At 41.0% G+C, this 27,687-nt stretch overlaps 1 protein-coding gene across 2 annotated transcripts; it reads left to right on the top strand.

Moving 5' to 3' along the window:
• The first annotated feature begins 177 nt into the window (after positions 1 to 177).
• On the top strand, positions 178 to 27,685 carry MMD (monocyte to macrophage differentiation associated). Of its 2 annotated transcripts, XM_060134632.1 has the most exons (7): positions 178 to 469; positions 7,909 to 7,990; positions 12,106 to 12,266; positions 15,989 to 16,063; positions 17,688 to 17,789; positions 19,978 to 20,047; positions 25,765 to 27,685. In XM_060134632.1, the coding sequence occupies exons 1-7, from the start codon at positions 444 to 446 to the stop codon at positions 25,963 to 25,965; spliced, it is 717 nt and encodes a 238-aa protein (XP_059990615.1). In that variant the 5' UTR covers positions 178 to 443; the 3' UTR covers positions 25,966 to 27,685. The 2 variants fall into 2 exon arrangements, with proteins under 2 accessions (XP_059990615.1, XP_059990616.1); XM_060134633.1 differs by lacking the exon at positions 15,989 to 16,063.
• Positions 27,686 to 27,687: the final 2 nt, after the last annotated feature.

Raw genomic sequence — 27,687 nt, 5'->3', positions numbered from 1 at the left:
CTCCGCCGCGAGGCCCCTCCCCTCCGCCCGGGCGCTGCGGGATGAATGGCAGAGTTGCCGCTGCTCCGCTCTGGGCGCTGATTGGCCGCCCGGCGCGGTGACGCGCCGACGGCCGCGGGAGCACGCAGGCGGGCGGGGCGGACGGGGGCGGAGCCGGGCTCCGCTGCGGGGCGGGGCGCGGGCGACAGTGGGTGGAGGAGCCGGGAGGCTGGAGGCGGGAGGCACCGGGGCCGTTTAAGCGGCTTCCCTCCCGCCCCCAGCCGCCAGGTCTGGCTCCGGCCCTGTCCCGACCCCCGGCCTGGCCCACTCCGACCCTGCCTGGCCGAGTGGTCCGCCGGGCACGCGGCGGCCTCCGGAGCAGCCCAAGCCCATGAGGGCCGCGCGCCCGGCCGCCGGCGCTGACGATACCGAGCTCCTGGCCCACGAGGAGGAGCAGAGGATCAATGCGGTTCCAGAACCGATTCCAGCGGTGAGAGGGATGGCGCCCCCGCCCCGCCGCCCGTGCCGGGACCGGGTCCTGGATCCCGCCTCCTCCCGCGTGGGTCCCGGCTCCTCACTTGGGTCCATCCCCTGTGGATCCCGCGCCTCGGCCGGGGACCGGCTCCCGGGGGATTCCCCTCCCTGCTGTCCCTGGGTGATCCCCTTCCTCCAAAGACCAGGATCTCGTGCCTGTCCCGGGTCCCCCTCGCGATCTGCGAACCTCGGATTCCCAGACCTCGGACCACGAGCCTGCCCTTCTCCCGCGGTATCCCATTGCTCACCCGGCTTCACCCCATCCAGGCGGGGCTCTTGCTTGATCTGAGAACCCGAACCCCAGCCGCAGGCGCTGCCCCCGAGTCTTCCGACCCCAGCTTTGCCCTCCATCCCTTACCGGGAGCTTGGAGGGCTCCCGGTGCGGGCGGAACCGGGGCCCATTCGTTGCTGCGCCCTGCAGCGAGAGTTGTGGTAAAGCGGGGGTGCTGGCCGTTTTAGGTGCTTTGTCTTTGAACGGCCGTAGCAACGGGGAAACTGAGGCAGGCTCTGCTGGTTTAGTCTTGCCTGGCCAAGTCCGGGCCCTGAGGGTACTCAGGCTTAGAGTCCCTGGGCGTGCTATTTGGGGGCGCCGCGAAGGGGCAAGTTAGCGTCCGGGTGGTGAGACCTGCTGTTGAGGAGCCGGTGTTAGGAAACAAGGAGGAGGAACCGAGGAGGCACCACCGGAAGGCTGGCCGGCTGCCCTTTCGCTGGAGAGCCGATGGTAACGCCGGCCTGGGGAGGTACCGTGGCCTTAATCCTGACCCCGGGTGTCTGCCATCTAGCAATGGATGGAGGCTGGCCATAGTTCCGAGAGGAAGCTCTGGGCTTTTTTTTCTAATCGCCTTCGTTTAAGCGGGTGAAAGTTCACCTCTCCTGTGTTGTGGTAACTCTCCATCCCTTTGTCTGAATCAGGCAGCCGTCCCCATTCCCAGACCTTCACCCTGAGCAGGCTAGCTTAGTGTGCAGTGACAGGGGGAATTTGAAAAAAGACAAAGAATGCATGAAGTCTTCCAAGGAGGTTATTGTTGAGTTTTTAGGCACTGCTTTTTATTTCAAGATTTTAAAGTGCACTTTTTTTTTTCTTTCCAAGTTCCTAATCCCTTGACGCCCCCTCTCCCATTCTGATCTTATTCCTCCTCCAGTCCCACAGGGTAAGGAGTGAAATATTCACAGGGAGGGTTGTGGTGGATTGTGCCATCAGAAGGGTGATCAGTTTGAAGACTTGGATTAACTTCCGAATATTGCTCATCACTCAGGGTGTTGAATGCCTGGCAGTATTCCCCTAGTGGGATATCATATCAGTACTTCTAAAGGCAAAACGAAACCATGGTGTTCTGGCTTGAGAACATGAAGTCAGCCATGAGGACTGGAGGGGCTTTAAGGGAGGATGTAACACAGGTTCAGTAATGGTTGGCAAAGCTCTGTGCATGTGGTTTGTTTGATTTGGTCTTACTTCTCTGCACATCTCTGCTCTTCCTGTTTTCAGAGAACAGTGGCCATATTTTGTGAAATTACTGGTTTTTGTTAGATTAAGAGTTGTATTTCTTTTCTATCCTTTCAGTTCTTCTCTAGAAAGAAGAAAAAGAAAAGGAACCCGTTTTATTGGTTGTCGCACAAACATTAAAAGTGTTAAGAGAAATGAAAAACAAACAAACCTTATTTAGGACACTACCATTTCAGCTGATGGAACTTTTTTTTTTAATAAATTTATTTGTTTATTTATTTTTGGCTGCGTAGGGTCTTCGTTGATGCGCGTGGGCTTTCTCTAGTTGCAGCGAGCGGGGGCTACTCTTCATTGTGGTGCACGGGCTTCTCGTTGTGGTGGCTTCTCTTGTTGGAGAGCATGGGCTCTAGGCATGCGGGCTTCAGTAGTTGTGGCACGTGAGCTCAGTAGTTGTGGCTCACGGGCTCTAGAGCACAGACTCAGTAGTTGTGGCACATGGGCTTTGTTGCTCTGTGGCATGTGGGATCTTCCTGGACCAGGGCTACAGCCCGTGTCCCCTGCATTGGCAAGTGGATTCTTAACCACTGTGCCACCAGGGAAGCCCTGAACTTTTCTTTTTGCTGGAAGCTAATCTATCCAGTCCTTATTATCACAGTTGTAAGGTGATTTTGCGCTCTACTTCATTCATTTAAAAATGAAAAACTACAGGCGTTTTCTTTTAGTGCAGCATAGACATTGTAATTTTCTCAGCGGCTGCACAATATCAATGGATATTTAACAGTTATTTTCTTGATGACATCTAGAACTACCCCGATTTTCTTTGAACAATGAATGATCCCATAATTTCTTGTTTTTCTGTATTATAGGCTAAAATGGAAAGATATTTCTAAGAGTCAATTTGAACTTAGAAATAAAGCCTGCCAATAAAAAGTAATATAACAAAAAAAATCATGGTTTTTGTGGTTCATACATTGACATGTTGAGAGTACTGTTCTGCATCTCTTAAAAACTGTGTTTATTATACATCTTTTGAGCATTCAGGAGAGATACAAGTAGGTAAATGACAGAGGAACTAGAAAGAGGAATACACTATCTTTGAACCCATGTGTTCCTTCTGGTAGATTTACCAGGACTCCATTGACGAGCATTTGACTGCAATAAAAACATTTCATTAGGCCATAGTTTGTGGCTATGTCTAAATTATAAGAAAACCTGAACACCTTGCTGGTTTGTTCATAATGGAAACTTGGCGGTCACTGTGGCTTTGGATCAACTTCCAGAGTTCTGACGTATCTGTGGAGGAGGGCTGTAGGGATGCCTAGCCCAGTGTAATAAGTGGAGGGCTTTATGCAGGCATGGCTTCTCAAAAAGCTTAGGATGTGAAAAACCCCAGTGGGACACCTTTCATCTTTTGTGCTTTAACCCTTCCACACTTGATTCCACCACCCCTCCACACAGAGTCATTCTCTCCCTTTCACAGCATCTCTGACTGATTAGAATACCTGCTGGCATTTATTAAGTACCTACTGGTGCCAGGCAGTAGCTGGGTATTTGTAGATTACTCATCTCATCCTCAACTGTAACCCTAGGAGGCAAATTTTATACCCATTTAATAGAAGAACAAATAGGGTTAGAGAATAAAAGTGAGCTTGCCATCATCACACAGCAAGGAAGGGGCACACTGAAGGGTTCAATATCATGTCCCTCTCCACCACCCATGCAGCCATTCACCTCTGTCTCCCCACCCACATCACAACATCTGTGTGACAGCGCAGAGGCCTAGGACCCAGAGCTTCTAATGTATCTTATTGGTATCTTACTGGTGCATGCTCATTTCTCCAGCCTGGCAACCAAAAATCCAAGGAAAAGGATGCTCCTTTCCTTAACCCCAGCCTCATGACCACTGGTTAGCTTCAAATTGAATATGTGGCAAAGCATATAATTCTAAAGCATTAGAAGTCTTCCAGGACTGCCTATTGCCTTTTTTTGTTTGTTTGTTTGTTTTTTGGCGTGTTCTCAGAGCATTGAATCATAGGCATGGGGTAGTCTCCTTATATGTGCCATTTCCCTTATTTAAGTTAAATGTATCCCACCACTATCACTACCTCTGGCAGCAGACACTTTTCCTAAACATCATGCTTATTCATATAGGGAAGCTAATTAGTAAGGTTGTGCACAGGGGTCAGCTTATGTTGCCCCATCAAGTGATGTTGAAGGAGCCCTTGGAATGTCCATGGTATTGGCCTTTGAGAATTTTATTTTCACGAGATTGAGGATTCTCTTTGCCCTAAGACTGCCTGTTTTTCTTTGTTGCATACAGAATCCCCAGTGAAACTAATTGACGAGTGGATCTTTCTCGGGTAGGATAAAATACTTCAGCAGCAGGCAGAATGTCTGTCTTTCTATTCATTCATTCAGCACTTATTTATTAAGCTCCAGCAATAAGCTGGGCCTTGTGTTTGGAACTGGAAATGAAATGGTGGACAAGATGGCCTTCATGGAATTCACATTACAGTGGGAGAAAATGAAATAAAAAATAAACAAGTTCAAAAAGTCCAATTCTTACTAATTATGATAAGGGCTCTGGTGGAGTGAGGAGGGCTGAAGTGATACTTTAGGTAGGATGGTCAGGGAAACCTCTCTAAGGAGGTTACATTTGAGATGAGTTTGACCGGTGAGAGGAGAGCTGGGCATTCTGGAGAAGAATGTTCCAGTTAGAAGTAAACAGCAAACACAGACACCCTGAGGCAGATAAGACCTGGGTGGTTTGAGGAGCAGAAAGGATGCGGTTGGTTGGAGGCAGAGAGTGAGAGGAAGGTAGCACCAGGCTGGAGAAGTGGGTGAGGGCTTGTGGCCTGCGGAGGATGCAGTGTTATCCCAAGCACTTTGGGAAGCCAGACAGATTTTAAGCTCTGCTTAGTGTTTGATGTGATCTGGTGCTGATAGACTTGTGGCTGCTGAGTAAAGAAGAGAGCCCATGTGTGGGCAGGCAGGGAGACCAGAGACTTTGTATGTTTACAGACCAGAGGTGTCGGTGTCTTGATTTAAGGTAGGGTCTTTGGAACTGTAGAGAGCGGAACTGATTTGGAATATATTTTGAAGGTAACATTGATGGCGCTTGCATGTGGAGTATGGGGAACACAGAGGAATCAAGGACAACTTCTGAGATTTGATCTTAGGCCCCTGAGATCTGCTGGTGGGTTGCAGATTTACCTTCGGAAGGCCACTGCTTTGGGCTAAATTAAAAGTGTGCTAAGGAGTGTCCCCAGGTCCCTCTCTCCATAGTTTTGAAATTCTATCACCGGGAGAGCATGAGGACACTGGGCCAAGGGAAGTGGAGAGAGTGTTGAAAGAGAAAGTGAGGGGATGAATGAACAAAACCTCGTCAACTAAAAACTTTAATCACCTTCCCTCAAACCCTCTGAAGCTGGCTGGATGCTGTCTTCTAGCACTGGATAACCATTAGGGTGGCTTTGCTTTAAGTAGAGGTGTCTTCCATAAGTGGGTGCTATTTCCCATAACTCTTGATAACCTTCCTCATTCTTTTTGGGGGGAAGAGAATAGGCTCGGTGTGTGGGAGTTTATTTGCATTTTACGTCTGCTTTTCCATTTAGGTCTTGGGCGACTAATTTCTTCATAGTGATTTCTGCAGGAGGCCTTGTTGGAGGCTTGATTGTACCCTGGCAGATCAGAGAGAAATGGAAAAATGCATTGTAAATTTCCCGGCAGAACCATGTGCTGTCCCATGGGGCCCCAGGCAGTGATCTGTGCCTGGAATACTTGCTCTTCCCTTTCTGTATTGCAGGAATCTTGGCCCTGCCCTTAAGGAGAAACTACCTTAAGTCACATGGGTGGGATATTTTTCTCTGCAACTTCTGAGTTTATTTTTAACCTGAGTGATTCCAGGTGGGCAGGAACTAAGCTGTCACAAACATGGCCACCGAGTTTCTCTGCTTTTAGGAGAAAATTTGAAAGTCTATCCCTGTCACTGTGTAATAGCCTGACTATTTTTAGATTGGGCTGCCAGAGATATAAATTGCTATTTTAGTTTGCAGCCTGTGGTGGGTAGTCAAACCCTACCTACTGTACCCTGCACAGAGTGCTCACAGTTTAATCTACCTTCAACCATCCCGGAGCCTTGCTCTTTACCCTTTACAATTCCTAATAGGATATGCTACTTATAGCCCTGTCGTTATGTCTCAGGCTAATGATTTGGTAGATCCTTGAATGCTAGGGACACTTTTAAATCATCCTTCCCAAGAGTGTAATTATTTTCCTTTTTACTAATAACTGCCGTATAGCAACACTCTCGTTCCTTAGGAAATTTAGTAAAATTATTTAAAGGATTGTCAGGGGAGAAAAGATTTATTTATCTATGTGTGAGAATAGCTTGGAATAATTCTGAAGCTGTTAACTGCACATTTCTCTTAAACAGTTTCCAAGCCATCTGGTGAATTCCATTCCATATGTGTATATTTTGCATGCTAGTTAGATAGCTACCCATTGGTGGTCCAAGTAAGGTATCTTAAAGGTCCCAAATCCATTTGCTAGTGGATCTGCCACTTGAACTCTCTATGTTGGGTTAGCAGGGACTGCCACTTTATTTATTTGCTCTAGGGATAACCGGCACTTTCTCAGGGAGAAAGTGTTGGCTAGTCTTTTCTTAAAGTGAGCACTGTTTGGAATCGCTTGACCATGTGTTTTAGTCAGTTTTTGGCAACCTGGCTGTGCCATTTGGTTTAGCCTGGTACCATTTTTGCATCATGTTAATTAATAAGGTGTGACTACTGACTAGTGACGGAATCTCCTCCCCCTACCCCCTTAACCTAGCTCAAGCAAAAAGCTACTTTATTGTGCAAAGCCTGTTGACATCTTGCATGCCCCAAGCACAGGAATGCTGCTTGAATGCTGAGACCTGAATGCCATCATGGCTGTCTTACCTCCATTATTTCTCTGCATCTGCTTCTTTCAGGCAGCTGCCTTTTTATCTTCCTGAGTTTACATCTCCCTCCTTCTAAAGAACACACAGACTAAACCAGAATCCCTCATGAAACATGGCATGGGTATGAATTGGGGCTGGGGGGATCCTCACCCACACACTGAAATAGAAGAAGGCTGTTTATCTCTTCATGTCCGATGGTATTTGTGCTTTTCACTGCTTTGCTGGTTGCCGCAAAATTAGCCCAGAGGGGATATGGAATATGGGTGTATGTCTATATGTGTAACAGATTTTGATATTTAGATACATACACATGTGTTTATGAATTTTATAGCCAGGGTATCTGGTGCTAGTCACAAATTTAGATTTTGAAGGAAACTTTTAATTCAGGAAGAATGCAGGTGAAAACGTACCTCTTGTTTCAGGTGCCAGGAGGCAGCCAGGTATCATTTATTTACGCTGTCTGGTGCCAGAACAAGTAATGCAATAGACGGAAACTAGTTCAACAGGCCTGCCAGTCATGGGATGGAGGCTTTAAAGGTCTACATATATAAGCTTATACATTTTGAGAGAAGAAATAGAAACCTTTCAAATACACTGAATTTGCATTAAATGGTGGTTTCTGGTATTTGTTAACTTTAGAAAAATGACCTTGTTTTTTTTTTTTTTTCTGTTAAGATTTAAGATTTGGTTGTAATTTTTTTATTTTTAATTTTTTTTACTGTGGGGGTACCAGTTGTGGATATGGTTTTTGTTTGTTTTTGGTAGGTAGAAAGTTTTTCTTCTAAATGAACTGAAAGAATACTTAATCCAGTAAACTAGGGCATTCGCTTTAGGATTATGGCTGTTGGCTCAGTTTACACCTGTTTAGTGGCTTTGGTTTTGATCCCGTAACTAGGTATTTCCAGCAGTCACCTCTTCAGTTAGAATAGACCAAACAACCACTGACAAGCTTCACCATTGTTCTTTACACGCTCTGAGCTTTTCTCACGTGATGTCTTTGTCTCTACAGGTTCATGAACCACCGGGCCCCAGCCAACGGCCGCTACAAACCAACTTGTTATGAACATGCTGCTAACTGTTACACACATGCAGTGAGTATGAGTTTTCTGCCTTTTCCATCCTTCCCAAAGGGCTTTGGTGGGAGGAAGGGGCAATCATCTCTGTTAACCTCAGCCCCGTTAGTCGGGTATACCCACCTCTGTGACCTTACCTGCCAAAGTGTCAGTGCTAGGTCATGTCACCAGAAACTGTGAGCATGTCAGACACTTTGAGTGCTCCGACTACAGTCAGCTCTGTCTATCCTGGACTTGCTTTCTCAGACAAGATTGTCTTTGAAAGAATAATAATAGTAAGTACCTTAGTTATAAAAAAAAAAGACAAAGAAAACTATGAAGACTGTCGCCCCTGGAATGAAATGAATCACCTTTTCAAGACAGTCAGCGTGTTTATTGGCAAGAAGAATTCACCATTTGTTGACAAAGGTGGTTTTTTTCCCTGAGTGATCCCCTAAAACAGGTAGCCACATCCTCTCCATCTCCACAGTGGTCCTTGCTTCTCAGAGCAGATGTTAGTCCATATTGTAGAAGAAAAGGTCGATTTAATCCCTAAATTCTTAATTTTTTTGATAGTAGAAGAAAAAGCTGATTTAATCCCTAAATTCCTAATTTTTTTCTTCCTTATAAAAACAAAACATATTCATTATAAGAAACATAGAAAACACTGAAGAATATATGAGAAAAACAGAACTACCTAGAAATAAATTGCTAACACTTGGATGCATTTCTTCTTTTTGTCTGTGGTGTTTGTAAATATGTGTGTATTTTCATAGTTTTCCTATTAAGTTCATTTTATTGGCATTTTCTTGTGTCATATAAATTTCCTTTTATCTATGATTTCATTATTCCCTTTGAAAGTTGTATTTAGTGAGACTTTTGAGGGGAAAGTGGTGGCTGGTATATAGTCTGAAGACAAGAAATAGAGAAGGAGACCAATTTATTCCTTTAGTGAAGTGTTAGAACAGGCTAATTAATTATTTTAGACAGTGTTAGTACAATGTGTAGGTTATATACATATGTTATTAGAATAAAACTTGCTTGAATTCAAGTTGTGCCTTTTCATTTCTTGAACCCTTCTTCAAAGAATAGTCAGTATTTCTATAAAGAGGTCATGATACCAAATAAACCTGAAATAAGCTAGTTTTTGGTGGATTTCTTTGTAATCTAATAGAACAATGCTGTTTAGTCATTACTTAGCAGAAATCAAACTTTATAAAGTATCAGTTTTATGTATTGTAATAGTGGAATTCAAATACTACTTGGTAAAACTGAAACGTTATTCTCATCACTGTCCTTTTTCTTTAGGTGCTCAAAAGATTTTTATTTAAATAATTAATATGCTGAAATCTTACTAAATGTTTTTTCTTTAGAAGAAAGTTTGTACCTGACATGCCTGCCCCGGATTCCCTAAAAGGGCTTCAATAATGAAATTTGGAGTAACCTCACTAGTGGACAGTCTCCCTGGACCCATGGTTTGGATTCTCAGGGCAGGAAGGATTTAGTGGAATTCTCTAGCCTTGAGCTGACCCCTGTCTTTGCATTAGTGAACGCTTTGTGAAGTGAGCTTCACAACACCAGAGGGTCAAAATGTTTAGAGTCCAAACTTGGTCTTAAAGAAAAAACAGCCTAATTTGATTGTCAACTATACTTGCCTGGATATCCATCTTTTATTCTTTTTTTTTAATTGAAGTATAAATATAATATTTACAATATTATGTCAGTTTTAGGTGTACAGCAAAGTGATTCAGTTTTTTATATATATATTTACACACACACACACACACACACACACACACACATATTTTTCAGCTTGTTTTCCATTATAGATTATTACAAAATATTGAATATAGTTCCCTGTGCTATACAGTGAGTGCTTGCTGCTTATCTATTTTATATATAGTAGTGTGTATTTGTTAATCCCATACTGCTCATTTATCCCCCACTCCCTTTCCCCTTTGGGAACCATAAGTTTCTATATCTGTGTCTGTTTCTGTTTTGTATATAGATTCATTTATATTATTTTTTAGATTTCACGTATAAGTGATATCATGTATTTGTCTTTGTCTGACTTACTTCACTTAGTATGATAATCTCTAGGTCTATCCACGTTGCTGCAAATTGTCAATATTTCATGCTTTTTTAGGCTGAGTAATAGTCCATTGTGTGTGTGTGTGTGTGTGTGTGTGTGTGTGTGTGTGTGTGTGTGTGTGTAATATATATATCCATTCATCTGTTGATGGGCATTTGGTTTGTTTCCATCTTTTATTCTTAACTAAATGTCTGATGAATTTAACAGAGATTAAAGTTACTTCTGAAGTTAATTGTCCACAGGCCCCTAAGAAAATGTAGGGGTGTGTGTATTTAAATCTAGGTCAGCATTAGGATATAAAGAATATAAAAGTTTGAATAACAGTTTATATGTCCTGTTCCTTCACTTATTGTTCCAATGTACATCCACCATTTTATGGATATGCCTTTACCAACTGCAGAACACTGATAAAAGTTATGAAAATAGTGCTCTGATAGTTTTTATAATACTGACCAATAAAAGCAACCAATGAGGGACTTCCCTGGTGGTCCATTGGTTAAGACTCTACACTCCCAATGCAGGGGGCCCAGGTTTAATCCCTGGTCGGGGAACTAAGATCCCATATACCACAACTAAAGTCTTCGCGCTGCAGTGAAGACCCAGCGCAGCCAAAATAAATAAATAAATAATAAATTTAAAATAAAAATAAATAAATAAAGCAACCAATGAAATGCTTATTACTTAGCATAATGTTGAGCATTTAAATATAATGGTTTGGCTGTTGAGATGCACAGCTCACCTTTAAGAAGAATATTTGCTTGAGATAGACCTGAATAATCCCTTAGTTTTATCTCTTCTGGATTGTCACAAGGAACACTTATAGAAACCAAAGTTAAGGAAAAACTGACAAAACATCCACATTAATTTTTCAGAACAGAAAATGTTATCTTATTAAACTTACTAAACTGTATCCCTGATTTTTGGATTTCAGAGAGCAGTAAAATTTCTAAAACTGACAAAACAAGAAACTTCCATCTAATGTCATATTTCATTAAAGAGAAGATACTTTAACATGAAAAAAGTAGAAAGGACATAATCTCAAAATTAAATTGTTTTATGAAAAACTTTGTTGTCCTTAATTTTCTTTCTGTTCTGGGCCATTGAATACTTCAGCATTTGAAATTCAGTGCTGATCTCATCTGGGAGATTTAATATTCTGTTTCAAGAGGGAAATAGAAGGTGTTGGAGATAAAAAAAGATAAGATTGCTAATGTTTGTGTTCTTTGCCAGGTATGTTTATTCCACTATCTAATAAAGTAGTTTATTTCTTCTGATGATTTCTGTTATTATTAAATGTTTACTAGTCACACTGATATGACTAGACATTGAAATTTGTGTCAATATGTAGTGTAAAATGTGGTGCAGAAAGCAAAGTTCTCTCTAAGATTCTAGTCTCTTAAAATTATTTGAATAAGTAGGAGTGTATTACTCTTGCCTACATGAAAGGTGCTATTAAAAATGAAATAACCCTTTCACTCTGCAGTAGCTCGGAAATTGGTGGAATGTAGACATCCGAACTAGAAATCAGGACATATGATTTGAACAAATGATTTATTTGAGTGTGGTATGTACATAATAGTCACTGACTTGATTCATTTAGTTACCCTTTGCTGAAATATTGGGATTTCAGTAGCACATGGGGGAAACAGGAAAGAATATTTAAAGATCAAGACCTCCCTGGGAAATCTGGGTACATGCTTGCCATTTGAATATTTTAAGTGCCTACCTTAAATCACATTAGAGAATAGGATGAAACATGTTCTTAACTAACAAAATTAGGATAGAGGACATTTGTTTTGCAACAATTGAGTAATGTTTCATTCTTACTGCTTGACTGTGTACCCATTGGTGGACACAGGTCCTGGGCCCTAAACAGCAGTACTTGTTTTCAGTGCCATAAACGGACAACTTCATCTGGCTCTCGTTATGATTATCCAGGAAAGGCAAATGTTTGTTTTAAAATGATCTTCCTAAAATTGCCCCTGGTAAACCTATGTATATTTAATAAAGTTCTCAATTCAGTGTTTTGCTGAATATTTACTTTTCTTTCCCTTTCTCTCAGTTCCTCATTGTTCCAGCCATTGTGGGCAGTGCCCTCCTCCACCGGCTGTCTGATGACTGCTGGGAAAAGATAACAGCATGGATTTATGGAATGGGCCTCTGTGCCCTCTTCATTGTTTCCACAGTATTTCACATCGTATCATGGAAAAAGAGCCACTTAAGGTACAGTGGAGGGTACGCTGTTTCAACAGGTCACTCACAATAGTTGGCTCGGGTTAGCCTCTCACGCTGGCATGCTTTGGTCAGGTGAGGCAAAGAGTGCACATTTTCCTGCCTGGTAGAGTCTAATGCTGTCCCAACACTCAGGAAATTTCCTATGGATTGGACAGAATTTGAGCACCCCTATCTGTGTCTTAAGAAAGCAGGTCTTTACTCGGAAACCGAACAAAACCACATTGCTTCCCCAGGACTTACAATGTACAGTCCTGACACCTGTTTTCCAGTGTGTCAGCACACTAAGGATGAGCATGGCTCATCCTAAGCTGCAGGGTGATGACCAGTACTCTGGACTTGCAGTCACCAGTTGGGCCTTGAGTCCAAGCCCTGCCACTTAGTCTTGTGTAGCCTCAGTTTCTTCATCACTAAAATGAGAATGGTAATGCCCGACTGGCGGGCTGTTGTGATAGGTGAATGAGATGATGCATGTGAGAATGATTGGAAAATTACAAATCACTACAGCTGTACTACAGGTATATCACAGCTCGGGTTTACTGTTTTGCAAAGTTCAGCTTTCAGAATTAGGTCCCGTGCATCTACTCAAACAAAATTCACATATGTTGCTACAGTTAGCTGTCAAGCACTTTCCAAACAATATTGTGATCCCTAGTCTCCCAGTGAGGACTTAAAAGCATTCATTCTTTGAGTGAAGGGTTAATTTGGGTGATACAAATGTAGCAGCGCACCATCTAGTTGCTTATGAAACGGATTCTGCACAACCCAAAAGGACAAAGTTTCTTCTCAAAAAGGAGGACTCAGAACAGACTTAGAGTGATTTAATGTAATATTAGAAGATAACTTTTGGGGGCTGCCCTGGTGGTGCCCTGGGGGCTGCCCTGGTGGTTAAGAATCCTGCCTGCCAATGCAGGGGACACAGGTTCGAGCCCTGGTCCAGGAAGATCCCACATGCCGCAGAGCAACTAAGCCCGTGCACCACAACTACTGAGCCTGTGCTCTAGAGCCCATGAGCCACAACTACTGAAGCCCACGCGCCTAGAGCCCGTGCTGCGCAACAAGAGAAGCCACCGCAATGAGAAGCCCACGCACCACAACGAAGAGTAGCCCCCGCTCACTGCAACTAGAGAAAAGCCTGTGCGCAGCAACGAAGACCCAACACAGACAAAAAATAAATAAATAAAATTAAAAAACAAGGTAACTTTTGGTTTTATAGATAGAATGTTCAAAAAAATCTCGTTATTCAAACAATCTAATATTAAAAAGATATGCTTTATTTAAGAGCAGGATTTGGGATTCATATGATGATTACTGGTTTCCTCATATGTAAAATCAGACTTTTAGAGCTAGAAGGATCCTTAGGGAACCTCTGATCCAAACCCCATAATTTTCTCCTGGGGAAACTGAGACTCAGTGATTCCAGCAGAATCTGATCATCATCCCAGGATCTCTGACTCCCAGTCCCGAGGTTTATTTCCACTGCACCCTTTACAATATTGCTTCTAGTTGGCAGTTTGCTACCTTTGCCTATAAGCTGACAGTTCCCAGGGTTTAACATAAAACCACAGCATTGAATCACGAGGGAGCTCTGGTACACACTCAAAAGCAAGCCTCAGAAGTACTTGTCCTGGCTCTTCAGGGTGCACTGTTGCAGAGCCCAGAGGCAGGAGCACTTCATTATCTTCTTGGCACGATCCAGTGCTTGTGGTTCCCTTGGCTGACTTGGCTTTGCTGTCTAGATATCTGAATCAAAGAGTTGTAGGTGCCTGCTTCGTTATTCAGGGCCTCCCTGCCAGGGCCTGAGACGATGTAATAGAAATCAGTCTCTCTTGAACCTTGAAATAGCACTGCTAGAATCATAAGCCACATGTGGATTTTTGCTCTGCATTAATTCTTTAAAATATCCTAAGTATAGCCTTAATTTAAGTAAAAGAGGGAAGGGAACAAGCATTTATTGAGTACCTACTGTGTGCTAGGTGCTGTGCTAAATGCATGGCTACATCGTCTCATTTAATGTTCACACGCACTCTGTGATACAGATGATATTACTACTGCTTCACCCTTGGGGAGAGTGAGGGTCAGAGATGGGTGGTGGGTCTTGAATGAAACTGCACGTTTGACTTTACCTGCTGCAACAGTGCATAACAGTCTAGAAAGCAGAATTAGAAAGACCCCAGACCTGGCTTGGAATCACAGTCATCCAAGGAGTTATTCTTCTCTTCCCTGCATCTTCTACCACATCTTCTAGCCCTTTTAAATCAGGATCTTCTGGACTGGAGTTTGCGCCTGTATTTTATAAGCTCCCCAGGCGATTCTGCAAGGCAGTCAAGTTTGAGAAACATTAATCTAGTGTTTGCTTTTTTACACCTAAATTATTTTCACTTCTTCACTAACATGTGACTAGCACTAACAGTGACTAAAACATCCTCAGCCTGCTTTGGTCGACACAGAGTGTGTGATGAGGCAAAATCTAATACTTGTGCGCCACCAAACCACAGCTACTACCCCTTGGACTGAAAATGGATTCAAGACAATGCAATGCATTTGTACTTTTAAATTACCTCAGGAACTTCCCTAGCAGTCCAGTGGTTAACACTCTGCGCTTCCACTGCAGGGGGCGCAGGTTTGATCCCTGGTCAGGGAGCTAAGATCCCACACGCTGTATGGTGTGGCCAAAAATTTATAAATAAATAAATAACTTCAGTAAAGGGCGGATTCTGTCTAATCCGTTTTGTGAATAGACCTCAATGAGCCAAATCTTTGTACATTTCCTGACTCTTCAGTTTTAGAAGGAAAAACTTGGTTAGAAGCCCAGGTCGCGGGGCTTCCCTGTTGGCACAGTGGATAAGAATCCGCCTGCCAATGCAGGGGACATGGGTTCGATCCCTGGTCCGGGAAGATCCCACATGCCACGGAGCAACTAAGCCCGTGTGCCACAACTACTGAGCCTGGGCTCTAGAACCCGTGAGCCACAACTACTAAGCCTTGTGCACCTAGAGCCCGTGCTCCACAACGAAAAGCCACTGCAGTGAGAAACCTGTGCACCACAACGAAGAGTAGCCCCCACTCACTGCAACTAGAGAAAGTCTGCGTGCAGCAACAAAAGCCCAATGCAGCCAAAAATAAATAAGTTTGTTAAAACAAAAAAAGAAGCAGCAGCCCAGGTGGCTACCCTCTTGACAGCAAATGAGCGTTTTTTTTTTTTTTTTCTGGTTTGTGTTATTGCTGTTCCTAGATTAGTTTCTAAATTTGCTTTATTGCAGCTTACTGTCTACACTAAGATTTGGAGTAAAAGCTGCTTCTAAGACATTCTAAAAAGAATGTGGCTTTGGGGAGTATTTACTGAGCCTTCATGATTTTGTGCCCTGCACTATGATAGGGGTTGAGAGGTGGTCTACCCTCAAGGAATTTCATTTTCCTATTAGACAGGATCTAAAAAAAATAGAAAATATCAGAAAAGACAGATTTTGAGTTCCTGATTATTGTGGGGTTCTTACATGGAGAGGATCTATGGTATATGCAATCTTAAAAATAATATAGAGCTTTTACTTGTGGCTCCATATTATTAAAAATAGCTGTGCAACTTTGAAGGCCAAGTTACAAATGCCATGAGAACCAAGAACAAGAGTGGCAGTTGTGACATAGTGGAGTGATAACCCCTACTTTCAGTTGTAAAATTTTCTGAAAACTCTAACTTGTTCCCCCCCCCACAGGACAGTGGAGCATTGCTTTCACATGTGTGATAGAATGGTTATCTATTTCTTCATTGCTGCATCTTACGCCCCATGGTAAGATACAGTCTTTATATTTTTGAAGATAGTGTTTTTATGAGAGAATTCTCGGTCCTCCTTCCCTTCCTTCTTCCTATCCCTGCTCCCCGGTTCCCCCATCCCAACACACATACATGCTTTTTTTTCTTTCCCATTTTGATTTACTTGGGTCAGATTGCAGATTTTAAGGGGAGAATGTTACTGCCATTCAGAATACCTATGTGGCACTGGATTGTTTGAGAGAAGTGCTGCTAAGTTGTATGTAGGCAGCACGCTCACCTTTGAAATATATTACCTTTGCCTTCCATATTCTTTCTATATGCTTCTGCTGCTGCTCAGAATACCTGGACACCTAATTGTTTAAGTAGAAATACTGTAAATACGTACAAAGAAAACAAGGTCACTTTTGAAATTTATACTGTTGGTCTTCACAGCACAGTAGCTACTATGTATGGAGTGCATTTCTCATTTCTTTAGCTATATGAATAAGAGAAGTAGCCTAATTAGTTAGCTATTTAAAATACCTACTATTCAGTTCAGTGTCCTTGTTCTTCCTGCCTTTTTGGTATAGATCAGATAGAGTCTTTTGCTGCTCTGTAACCCATAATTAAAGAAACATTGATTTTCCTCTATCAAGATATGGTCCAGTTTTAACCACTCAGAAATTCATATTATGCCATCGACTATATATCATTAGAAACAGGAGGCCTCTAGATTCTGACTAATGCAGCATCCATCATTCAAAAGAAACCTAATTATCTGTTGGAGTAAAAAGTAAGTGCTGTCTCTCCCCAGTAACTGTTACTAAATTATAGGTCTGAATCATACTGGAACGAGAATACTTAAAGGCTTTTGTGAAGTATACCTCAATTTAAAATAAGTAAATAAAAATTTTAAATGTAGACTGAGGAATCAAATATTACAGTAGGCAGTTTGTTCGCATGTAGTCTTCGATATGCAGGTGGAACCTTTTCCATTTGGAAATATTAATCTTGTAGTAATAGCCATTCAGAACATTTTATTTTCATATCTATTCTTAGTCTGAATTTAGTACAGATGAATTTGCAGCATTTTAAATTCAGGCCTCACAAGAGTCCATGGTTAAATTCTAATCTACAGAGTATCTTCCATAACATGTATTAGGCTAGACCTTCTCATGTTCTCTCTTGGTGGAGAAATTGATAATGGAGACACTTGGTCTGTGTATTAGGTATCCACTGTGTGTATGTGACCTGGTTCAGGGTTTTGTTGCATTCTCAGTAAGCTTTGTAAACAATCTGCTCCCAAATACGTAGTCAGGAACAATAAGGCAAGTAGGCTTTACAGCAGTCTGCCTAATAAGGAAAGTCGGGCATCACAGATGTGCTGGGACTTACTTCTACATGTCTCCTTTTAGCTGGTTCTATTTTTAAACCACATTGGAACTAATTCTGAGTCTTAAAGCTTGAATGACAATTTTATCCTTGAGTTATTAATTTTATCCCAGTTGCCCAAATACTTCCAACCGCATGTTGACTGCTTTTTCTTTCTGGTCTTGTCCTGGTACCTTCTCTCCCGGTTTTCAAGAGCAGAGGAAAACACAGGTTGTATGAATTCCCTTCATTTATCACTTCTGTTCTTTTTTGTCTGTTTACATTTTTAGGTTAAATCTCCGTGAACTTGGACCCCTGGCATCTCATATGCGTTGGTTTATCTGGCTCATGGCAGCTGGAGGAACCATTTATGTATTTCTCTACCATGAAAAGTAAGAGAAAATAATTTACATTTGATAGCTTTAAAATTAACTTCCTAAATTTTATCTACATTACAGTATAATTTATATTTGCAGTTCAAAATAGTAGAAATACATAACTAGAATATGTATTGTTTTAACAAATCTTTAAAACCATTTGATATTCATCATTGGTCTACAGATTACTGCAGACAGAAATGAATGGTGGCTGTGTGATATATAGTTGAAGGACAAGGTGCACTTGTCCCTCATCTAAAACTACAGTTTTGGAGTCAGTCAGACCTCATTTCACATCCTCAGGCAGGCTAGTCTTAGCAAACTAGCCTTATCCTCTATGACTTACAGTTACCACATGAGAAAAATAACTGCTTTTCTAAGTTTCTTTGAAGGTTGAAGATAATAGCTATTAAGCCCCCACAGAGCACCTAGTTAGAAACCCAGAGGATGTTCCAACCTAGGACTCCCTGAGAAAGGGGACATTTGGAAGGGCATCTAAACCCTTAGTATCCTCACCATGGGACACACCTTTTTTAACCCGTTATTCATATCTCCTAGTCTTAAGTGTGAAGCAATATAAAAAGAAAACGTATTGAAATTTAGCAGCTTAGTTCTAGAGGAAACCTTCAAGGTTACCTATTTGTGCTTCATGTTTAAAAAATGAGAATGTTGGGCTTCCCTGGTGGCGCAGTGGTTGAGAGTCCGCCTGCCGATGCAGGAGACACGGGTTCGTGCCCCGGTCCGGGAAGATCCCATATGCCGCGGAGCGGCTGGCCCCATGAGCCATGGCCACTGAGCTTGCGCTACGTAACGGGACAGGCCACAATAGTGAGAGGCCCACGTACCACAAAAAAAAAAAAAAAAAAATGAGAATGTTTAGTACATGCATCAAATTAGTGACTCATCTGGAATTAGGACCCATGTGTCCTAGTTCCTGTTCCATGGCTCTTTTCATTATTTCACATGCCTGAACTTGAGAAACTCACAACCATGATATAATTGTCATTGGATACACTTTATTAAATTATTTATCTATTGTTTTTGGCAGAATGGCCCTCAGAATTAAACATAACTTGTGTTTGTCACAAAGTAATAAATTGTTTTCTCTTTTCAGAAGAAAGTGGTAGTTTTAGCTAACTTCTCTCTGACTTTGAAATTCACTTAAATGCATTTTTGACCATAATTAGCAATTCTGAGTGGTATTATGCGTTATATATATATATCCAAAGGAACAGTTTGCTTCTCAGGCTCAAACCCCTAATTTATATCCTTGGATAAATTAGGAAGTAAAGTAAGACAACTATCTTTTCTCCTATTCAAGACTTTCTAATATAAACCAAACCCACATTCATCCCCAGTTCCCTGATATGATTACTTCATGGTGGACTTTGAGTATAAAACACTAAGAATGAGATGCGAGTCACACTTGGCCATTTGGTTTGGCAGGTGTTACAGAGAACCTAAATGGTGCCACTATACTGTTCTAGGCCCTGCAGACCCAAACATAAACAGAACTTGGTCCCTGCCTTCGAGGAACTTAGAGTCTAGTTTGATTAGGCATAAATATAAGTTGAATTTCAGTACAGTGTGTTTTTTAGCATTTTCAGACTTCTGCACCTAAGGTGATGAGCCTTACAAACTGGGTTTGTACAGATACAAAATTAAGAGACAATCAAAAACACATGCCCTCAAAAAATAAAAAAATACCAAAAAAAAAGTGAAAAAAAGAAAACAAAAAACAATAACAACAAAAAACACATGCCCTTAGTTCCTTAGGGCTCCCATCTCTTTGCCACTGATAAACTGCTCCAAGCTATTCCCTGTGCAGCTTCATAATTTCAGTGTCTTATAACGATGGATTGGAATGGTGATGAAGGCAAACACTCTGGGATTAGAAACAGAAAATGCATGTGAATTGGATTCAATGATAGCTTTTGGCAGAGAACGTTTTGCATGTAGTATGTGGAATTTGATGCCTTATCAGTCCTGAAAGAAATGCTATTTCATTGTTACTCAACTACAGTATTTCAGTTAGAGCCCTAATGGTCTCATACAGGGAAAATACATTTCATTTGAATAGTCAAGAGTTTACATTTGTTTTTCAAAAGAAAAAGGGAAAAACTGGTAAGGAAATAGTCTGAGTGTTGTAGGAATAGATATATTAAATTAACTTAAATTAAATTAACACATTTCTATTCTGCAGGTATAAGGTGGTTGAGCTCTTTTTCTATCTCACAATGGGGTTTTCTCCAGCCTTGGTGGTGACATCAATGGTAAGAAGTTACTTCATAATTTAAGTTATTTCACCTTATTTTCTTTTAAATCACTGTGACTCTTAATATGTCTATAGATACGATCTGAAGCTTTTCTTTCTGAAGTGATGACATGTCCAATAACTAGAGATTCAAAAGAAAAAATATATAAATTACAAAGTGCCACAACTTGTACTACCTACTGTCTGTAGTTTGGAAAAGCTATACATCTAAGTGTGACTCCTTCCATATGATAATCTGCTGCATTTGTTCTTTGGGATAACCCTTCTGTTCACCCCACCTCCACTCCCACCCTTTTCCCAAAGAATTGTGAGATTATTTGAAGGTGGAAATTTCTACTTGGATTACTTAGTGTCTTAACCCTAAATCCATGGTGAGGGTAAATTTTGAGGTTTCTTACAATGAAGAAAATATAAATTAGTGACTTCTTTTTTTTTAGAGCAGAAATTTTTTTTTCTTAATTAATTAATTTATTTCTGGCTGCGTTGGTCTTCGTTGCTGCAAGCGGGCTTTCTCTAGTTGCGGCGAGCGGGGGCTACTCTTCATTGTGGTGTGTGGGCTCCTCATTGTGGTGGCTTCTCTTGTTGTAGAGCACTGGCTCTAGGCGTGCGGGCTTCAGTAGTTGTGGCACGCAGGCTCAGTAGTTGTGGCGCACGGGCTTAGTTGCTCCACAGCATGTGGGATCTTCCCAGACCAGGGCTCGAACCCATGTCCCCTGCATTGGCAGGCGTATTCTTAACCACTGTGCCATCAGAGAAGTCCCATGACTTCTTAAAACTTAAGAATTGGAAGGACCTCAAAAGGTCATTTGGCTCAACATTTTATTGGATATTTCTCAAATTTCTTCACTCTTACTTTTCCTTTCACTTGGTTTTAAGTCCTATTATTTCTCTTTCTCAGGAAAGTGCTTTTTTTTTAAACTTTGCTTGAAATTTTCTTTTGGGGACTTTGATGGGTGAAAGTGTGGCGTTCATTACCTGTAGTAGGCATTTGCACTTATGTGTTTTGTACTCCCATTCAGACTGATTACTGTTGAGACATCAGTTTATCCGTCAATTTAAAACAATAACAAAACAACCTCACGATCCCATCTACTGGTCACTTGTGCCTTTAGCTTATGTTTTCCCAATCCTACACTCTGCATTTTGGGGCACCAGCCACTGTGTGTTTAGTTTGAACTCTCTTCTCAGGCTACAAGGGTCAGAATTGTACCTATAATTTCCTCCTGAGCTCATAGGCAAGTTATAAGAATGTAATTTTGCCATGTATAGTTCTTGCCCTGGTCACAAAAACACCTGTAAGAGGTTTAGGATTTATAGGTTTGCTTATGTTTTTTTAGAGGGTATGTCTTATGAGAATGTATCAAGATATGTTCTTTGAGATATGAGATTTATAATGGCTTTAATAATTACCTCGTAGCAAAAATACATACACTTTAGCTGGTAAAGGCAACAGGGAATAGTGAGGGGAGGGAGGTGAAAGTCAGAAATGAGAAGATCTTCCTTGAAGGCCATATAGGTAGAGGGCGATTGAAGACACCCAGAGCAAGGTCTGTGTTGATGGGTCACTAATCATTAGAGTGTAAATTCAAGTAAATTCCCTCTGGGTATCCATAAGAGCAAGTTTATCCAGTATTTTTACTAGCCTAAATCTTTCATTGACATTTTCAAGTACAATAGCAAGTGACTAATGTTTATGTTAATCAAACAGGAAAATCCCCACACTTGCCCAGATAGAACTTAGAATCAAGCAGAAAAATACAATTCATATAAAATAAGAAATTACCGTAAAGTTTTACAGTGTCTTTGATTGGGGAAAGTACAGCTTGCTATGGGAGCACATGATAGATTTACCAGAGGAAATGCTATTTAAGCTGATTCAGAAAGACAAATAGGAGCCGAGAGATGGAAGGAGTGATGCAGGTGGTACAGGAAAAGGATACAGCATGAAGGAAGCCCCAGAGATGCGGAGAGCACGAGCATCTGAATATGCATGTATGCATGAGGGGGTGTAATTATGCAGGTAGCACAAGTCTCGTGATAAAGCTGGTGGGCTAGACAGAGACCAGATCAAAAAGAACCACACAGGCCATCTGAAGGAACAAAGGAACGGTACAAGTGATGAAGACTCAAACCTTTGGTGTTCTGGTCAGAATAATGGGTATCGGAATTACCCTTCTACCATAAAGAACTTATAAAAGTGGGAAAAGTATGTGAAACAACTATTTTTTGGTGTTGGACACAGACATATAGGACTATGATCCTTGCGGGGAGAGAAACCAAAAGATGAACTTCACACGCACTGCAGTTTTCTCCCTGGAATGCTTTCCAAACTGCGAAAGAAGATGGAGTCCAAGAGCAGCAGTCTGGGTGGAGGAAACAAATCAGCATTTCACCTCCCGAGCCAGCTGCAGTTTTGGGGCAGGGTACTGGAGAGGAGGGAACTTCACAGAGAAGAGTCTCCAGAAATCTACAAGGGGTTTCCTTGAGTCCTTGCCTGAATACTAAGCTGCATTTGTGCCCTGGCTGAGGATAGCTGTTGGAAGGCTGTGAGATCAGTGGAGATTCCAGAAGGAGCCTAGTACTGGGAGATACCAGAGTTCCAGCCAGCCAGAGCGGGGATACCATGCTGAACAACTTAGGTATTCCATTGACCCTAGCAAGACCACACCTCAGGATAAGAGCTACTCTGGCCCTAGAGTGAGGGCGGCTCTGGCGCTGCCATAACAAAGCCCAGAAACCTCGAAAGGATAAAATTGATCCTTTGGTAAATAAACTGCCTACTGGAACAAACTCCACATTCCTTCGAGGAAGGCAACAAAATCTATCCTCTTTAACAACTCAGCATCCATTATCCAGACAAATACTACTAGACAAGCAAGAAGGGCCAAATGGAAATTCTAGATCTGAAAACTATATGTTAAGAAAAAATTTTATTTGGAGGGGTTTAACAACAGATGGGATACTGCAGAAGAAAAGATCAATGAACTTGAAAATAAATAGGCTCAGACTGGGAGAAAATATTTGCTTTCTCTATAAGTATCTGACAAAGGATGTATATCAAATATTGTAGCACCCTAAGTCAATAATAAAAAGCCAATCCTATAAAAATGGGTAAAACACTTGAACAGACACTTTACAAAGAGAAAGAGATACAAGTATCCAGTAAGCCCTTGAAAAACTGCTCAGTGTAACTAGTCATCAGAGAAATCAGGGAAATGAAAATTAAAACCTCAACATGCCACCGCTACACACCCTATAGAATAGTTAAAGTTAAATTAAAAAGACTGATGCCACCAAAATCCAGCAAGGATGTGAAATAACTAGAACCCTAATTCATTGTTGGGGAGAGTATAAAATGGTATAACCACTTTGGAAATTTGTTTAGCAGTTTATTATAAAATTAAGCATAAATTTATGACAACAAAAGTGAAAACATGTATCTACAAAAGGACTTGTAAAACAATATAAATGTTAATTTTATTCATGATAGCCCCAAAATGGAAAGGATAAACAAATTATGTTAAATAATTCAATGGAATGCTAAGTAATAGAAAGGAATGAATAACTGAGATACAGTAGCACATGCATGAATCTCAAAAACATTATATTGAGCAAAAAGGAAGCCAGACACAAAAATGTACATACAGTTTAATTCCATTTATGTGAGGTTCTAGAACAGAGAGGCTTAGTCTGTGGTAATAGCAATAAGAACAGTGGTTGCCTTAGTGGAAGGGCAAACCTTATTGTTCACTTAATATCTATGCATTACACTATGTAAATTAATCATCAATTTTTTAAACTCCCCCTCCCCCCAAAAAAGGAATATAAGTTCAGTTCTTGGTTCAAATCCTGATTCTGACACTTAAAAGTTACGTGACCTTGGTAGATTATTTAACCTCTATGTATTCTAGTTTTCTCGTCTGTAAAGTTTGGATAAAAATAGTACCTAAGTTAGGGTTGTGAAGATTAAATGAGTGCTTCAAACAAGTCCTGGTACATAGAAACATAGTAATGACATTGATAATGAAGAAAACATACCTGGTTTTGTTTGTTTTAGGATTAACTATGTTCTGGTTCTTTGAAAGTTGATAAGCAGATGTGGTATCTTGAGGAACTACCTATTAACAGAATGTATGTCAAAACCAACCTGAGTGCTTGGTTTGGTCTCTTGTTTATTGTTTTAGTGGAAGAAGAAGGAGTGGTGTCTTTCGGGGCAGCAACCAGCTGTGTGACTTTGTTCAGGCTACTTATTTCTCTGGCCTTAGCCTCTTCATCTCTAAATTAAGGAGGTTGTGTTGGATGAGTGAGTCTTCACTAGGGAGTCAGATGCCCCTGTGAGAATCCCATGAAAACCTCAATCCTCTCTAGGAAAATGCCTCTAATAACACATACACAGAGAATTTTGTATAATTAATGGATACTAATTGCTTTATAACCTCTAGGAACTAATAAATGTAGCTGGTGTTTTGTTTTGCTATGTTTTACTTTTTAAATAAAACAAAATCTGACTGATGTGCCATCTTACCAAGGTTAAGAAGTCCAGTATCAGTCAGTTTGGATTGGCTCCTTCCTCATCTTTTGATCTTACGAAAACCACGGTGCTTATGTGAACTTTGAAAATAGGGCTAATCCTCACCCTTGGCCCTGGATCCTCACGCTTGGTTCTTAGCTCGTGTCTGTTGCTGCCACTGCTCTGGCCGAGGCCAATGGGGCCATTCAAGTAGGTGGCTGCACTGGAGCTTCCCCATGTTCCTTGTTGGACTTGGCCACCAGGACCTGCTCCAAGGCTAACAGGGTTACAGCCATCAGTGCCCAGGCCTCTGGGACACCCACACACCTGTCCCCTTCTTAGGTCTTGCCACGACTTGACTTAGGTTTCCACTCACCTTGCAGAACCTGAGACCTTTCTATTCCTGGTCCCCAGAAATTCTGACTTGTTTCTCTGTCAGCTTCTTAAGCTCTGCCTCTGTTCTCTTCCCCTCTCATTCATACAGCCCAGTCTAATCTTGTAGATGGGTCGAGGTCTTTGAAAACCAAGAGTAGCCTATAAATATTCCTTTTTGTGCTAAAGCACACCTGACTGTTAATTTCCTCCTAAGCTAAGAAACTCCCAGACATAAAGACAAAAAGGCCTGGCAACATCTAGAATGCTAGGAAATATATTGTGCTACATGGTCTCAGATCTCAGAGGTCACTCCTAGCTATGATTTTCTCTTGTCAGCCATAAGGAAGCCATAAGCTCACAGAAGCAGGTGAAGAGTCTGGGAAAAGCGATTAGTGTAGAACAGTGTTTGAGGAGGACAAAGGGAGTGAAAACCAGGCTGAGATGTGGATTATAAATGGAGTGGCATGGGTGTAGGGAAGAAAGCTCCTAAAGAGGAAGATGAAAGCCAAGGATTGTACTTTATTAAAATGAGCTGTTGTTCATTTTAGATGTGATTGCAGTCTGCTTAAACACGGTATAAACGAGCAGAAGGTGCTTCTTTTTCCCATGGGACCTGTAACCTGACTGCTTGGTCAAATCAAGACGGCTGATTCGCAGGGTAACCCAGGTCAATTTAAGTGTAATTCGTGTTTACAGATGAGGATTCTATCTGTTCAGAGCTACTTCATTGTCTAGAAAATCAGGAGACTTAGGGGAAATTGCAGTGATCTCTTTAGCTTGTCATATCAGAATAACATAAAAACCCTTTAATTCTTTTCCTCTGTTGACAGAGTAACACCGATGGACTTCAGGAACTTGCCTGTGGGGGCTTAATTTATTGCCTGGGCGTTGTGTTCTTCAAGAGCGATGGCATCATTCCATTTGCCCATGCCATCTGGCACCTGTTCGTGGCCACGGCAGCTGCAGTGCATTACTATGCCATTTGGAAATATCTTTACCGAAGTCCTACAGACTTTATGCGACATTTATGACCAATCTTTACTAGGTCTCCAAACCAGTATTATTTCAATTATGGCACTTAGGAGCGGGGTAAGAGCTGAAAACTGCACAGAGGGAAAAAAAAAAAAAAAAAAAAGAAGAAGACAGCTGTACTGACTTTATAACTTTTGAATATAATTACTGTGAAAGTATAAAAGCTGTGTTCTGGAATTTTCCCCCTCACAGCAGATAAATAAGGTAGTGAATTAATTATTCATTCCATTCCGCTATCACTAAGTACTCTGGATAGACTTGGCCAACTGATGTTTACAAACCAGAATTTTGTATTTTAATTTTACAGATTTTACTACATAATTTTTCTAAATTACTAGGTCAGGCTGTAAAAGTCAGTGCAATAACAAAACTTCCTTTTTAAGAGAAAATGGTTTCTATCACTTTCCCATTAGCTGTGTGAAGAATCGTGGACAGAATTTACACTACTTTTTACCATGTTTCATCTTGGCATAACATGGTTATTTTTTAAATAGAAACTTCAGTTTTTTGTAAATTTTTAAAAAATACTTCATTGAAGCGCATTTCTGCAGTTCCTCATTCATGTGAATTTTTGCAGCAAGCTGTCAACATTCCACAAATGAACAAACATTATACCTCTTCTGATAGTTTTATTAAGCATGGAGAAATTGCCAATTTTTAAAAACTACAAGTTTTCCAAAACTCTTCTGCCAGCCTCTGACTCTGAATTCCATGTTGCTTTGGGCTGTATACTTGACCTAGTTTGGTTTCCCAGCAATGGAAAAGTATTTTGATATCATTAACTTTTTCAAAAGGTTCAACTTTTTCTCTATGCCTTTGCCATGTCTTCTTCAGGGTTTTTTTTCAACAGCAGATGAGTATCTAGTCTGTACTAAGGGAGTATTGTTGGGTTGGCCATCCACTGAAAACTCCTGAAGAGCATTATGGATTACAGCGAATAGTGGTCATGCCTGTTTGGTGCCCAATGGTTAAGTCATTGTCACTTAGCTTTATATTATCAGTTTGATAGTCATTTTAAATTATGGAACTAGATGCATAAATTCACATTTCTACCTTTTCTTTGCATCTTCTGATACACTTTCCTCTTTTTCATGGAAAAGTATTTAAAGCACTGATTGACAGATAAACTCATGTGTCTGTCGTCCATGGGTTATATCCTGGCTCAGTGGAGTGGTATTTAATATATTGTTTTTGGTTTTCCTTCAATGTCTTATATTAACATATTAGTTGCTTTGTTGGTTAATCTCCTGTTGGTGTTTTAATAAATGAGATAACCTTGCCTTTAGATCAGGTGCTGTTATTGCCTGTTTTCTAGTGATGGGTTTGATCATTGAATTGTTGGTTTGACAATACATTGAATTCAATTCATTGAAATTTTGTACTGACGTAGCTTTTAAATGAGGGTTTATATTGTGTGTGTATGTTTAGAACTCTTTGACTTTGTTAAATTATGTGGGAATGAAGAACAGAAGAATGGCCTCTTGCTGGTGAATTCTTAAATAGGCAAGGTATCCAGTGATTACACCGACCAGACCACCCCTTCTGCATGATTCTGAACATCTGGATGCCTCTCGTTTTATTGTGTATATTTTATTTTAAATGTATTAACTTTTGTGGATCCATTTAAAGTCTGCTCAAAAGTACCACTGTCAAAACCACTAAAATGTATGTTAAAAAATTGTGCTGTAGACTAAAATAAAATTGTTACTTGGATTTGTTCC

This window comes from Lagenorhynchus albirostris, chromosome 20 (assembly GCF_949774975.1).
Source record: "Lagenorhynchus albirostris chromosome 20, mLagAlb1.1, whole genome shotgun sequence".
Classification (NCBI taxonomy): domain Eukaryota; kingdom Metazoa; phylum Chordata; class Mammalia; order Artiodactyla; family Delphinidae; genus Lagenorhynchus; species Lagenorhynchus albirostris.
Note: the sequence above shows the minus strand (reverse complement) of the source record. Positions and strands in the feature narration are given on the sequence as shown.

What these genes read in the sequence shown, in the direction of transcription:
- MMD (XM_060134632.1), top strand. Translation starts at nt 444, where the DNA reads ATGCGGTTCCAGAACCGATTCCAGCG. An exon ending in CTAACTGTTACACACATGCA is followed by an intron (nt 7,991 to 12,105) that starts GTGAGTATGAGT and finishes CCTTTCTCTCAG; the next exon opens with TTCCTCATTGTTCCAGCCAT. An exon ending in CCTTGGTGGTGACATCAATG is followed by an intron (nt 20,048 to 25,764) that starts GTAAGAAGTTAC and finishes CTCTGTTGACAG; the next exon opens with AGTAACACCGATGGACTTCA.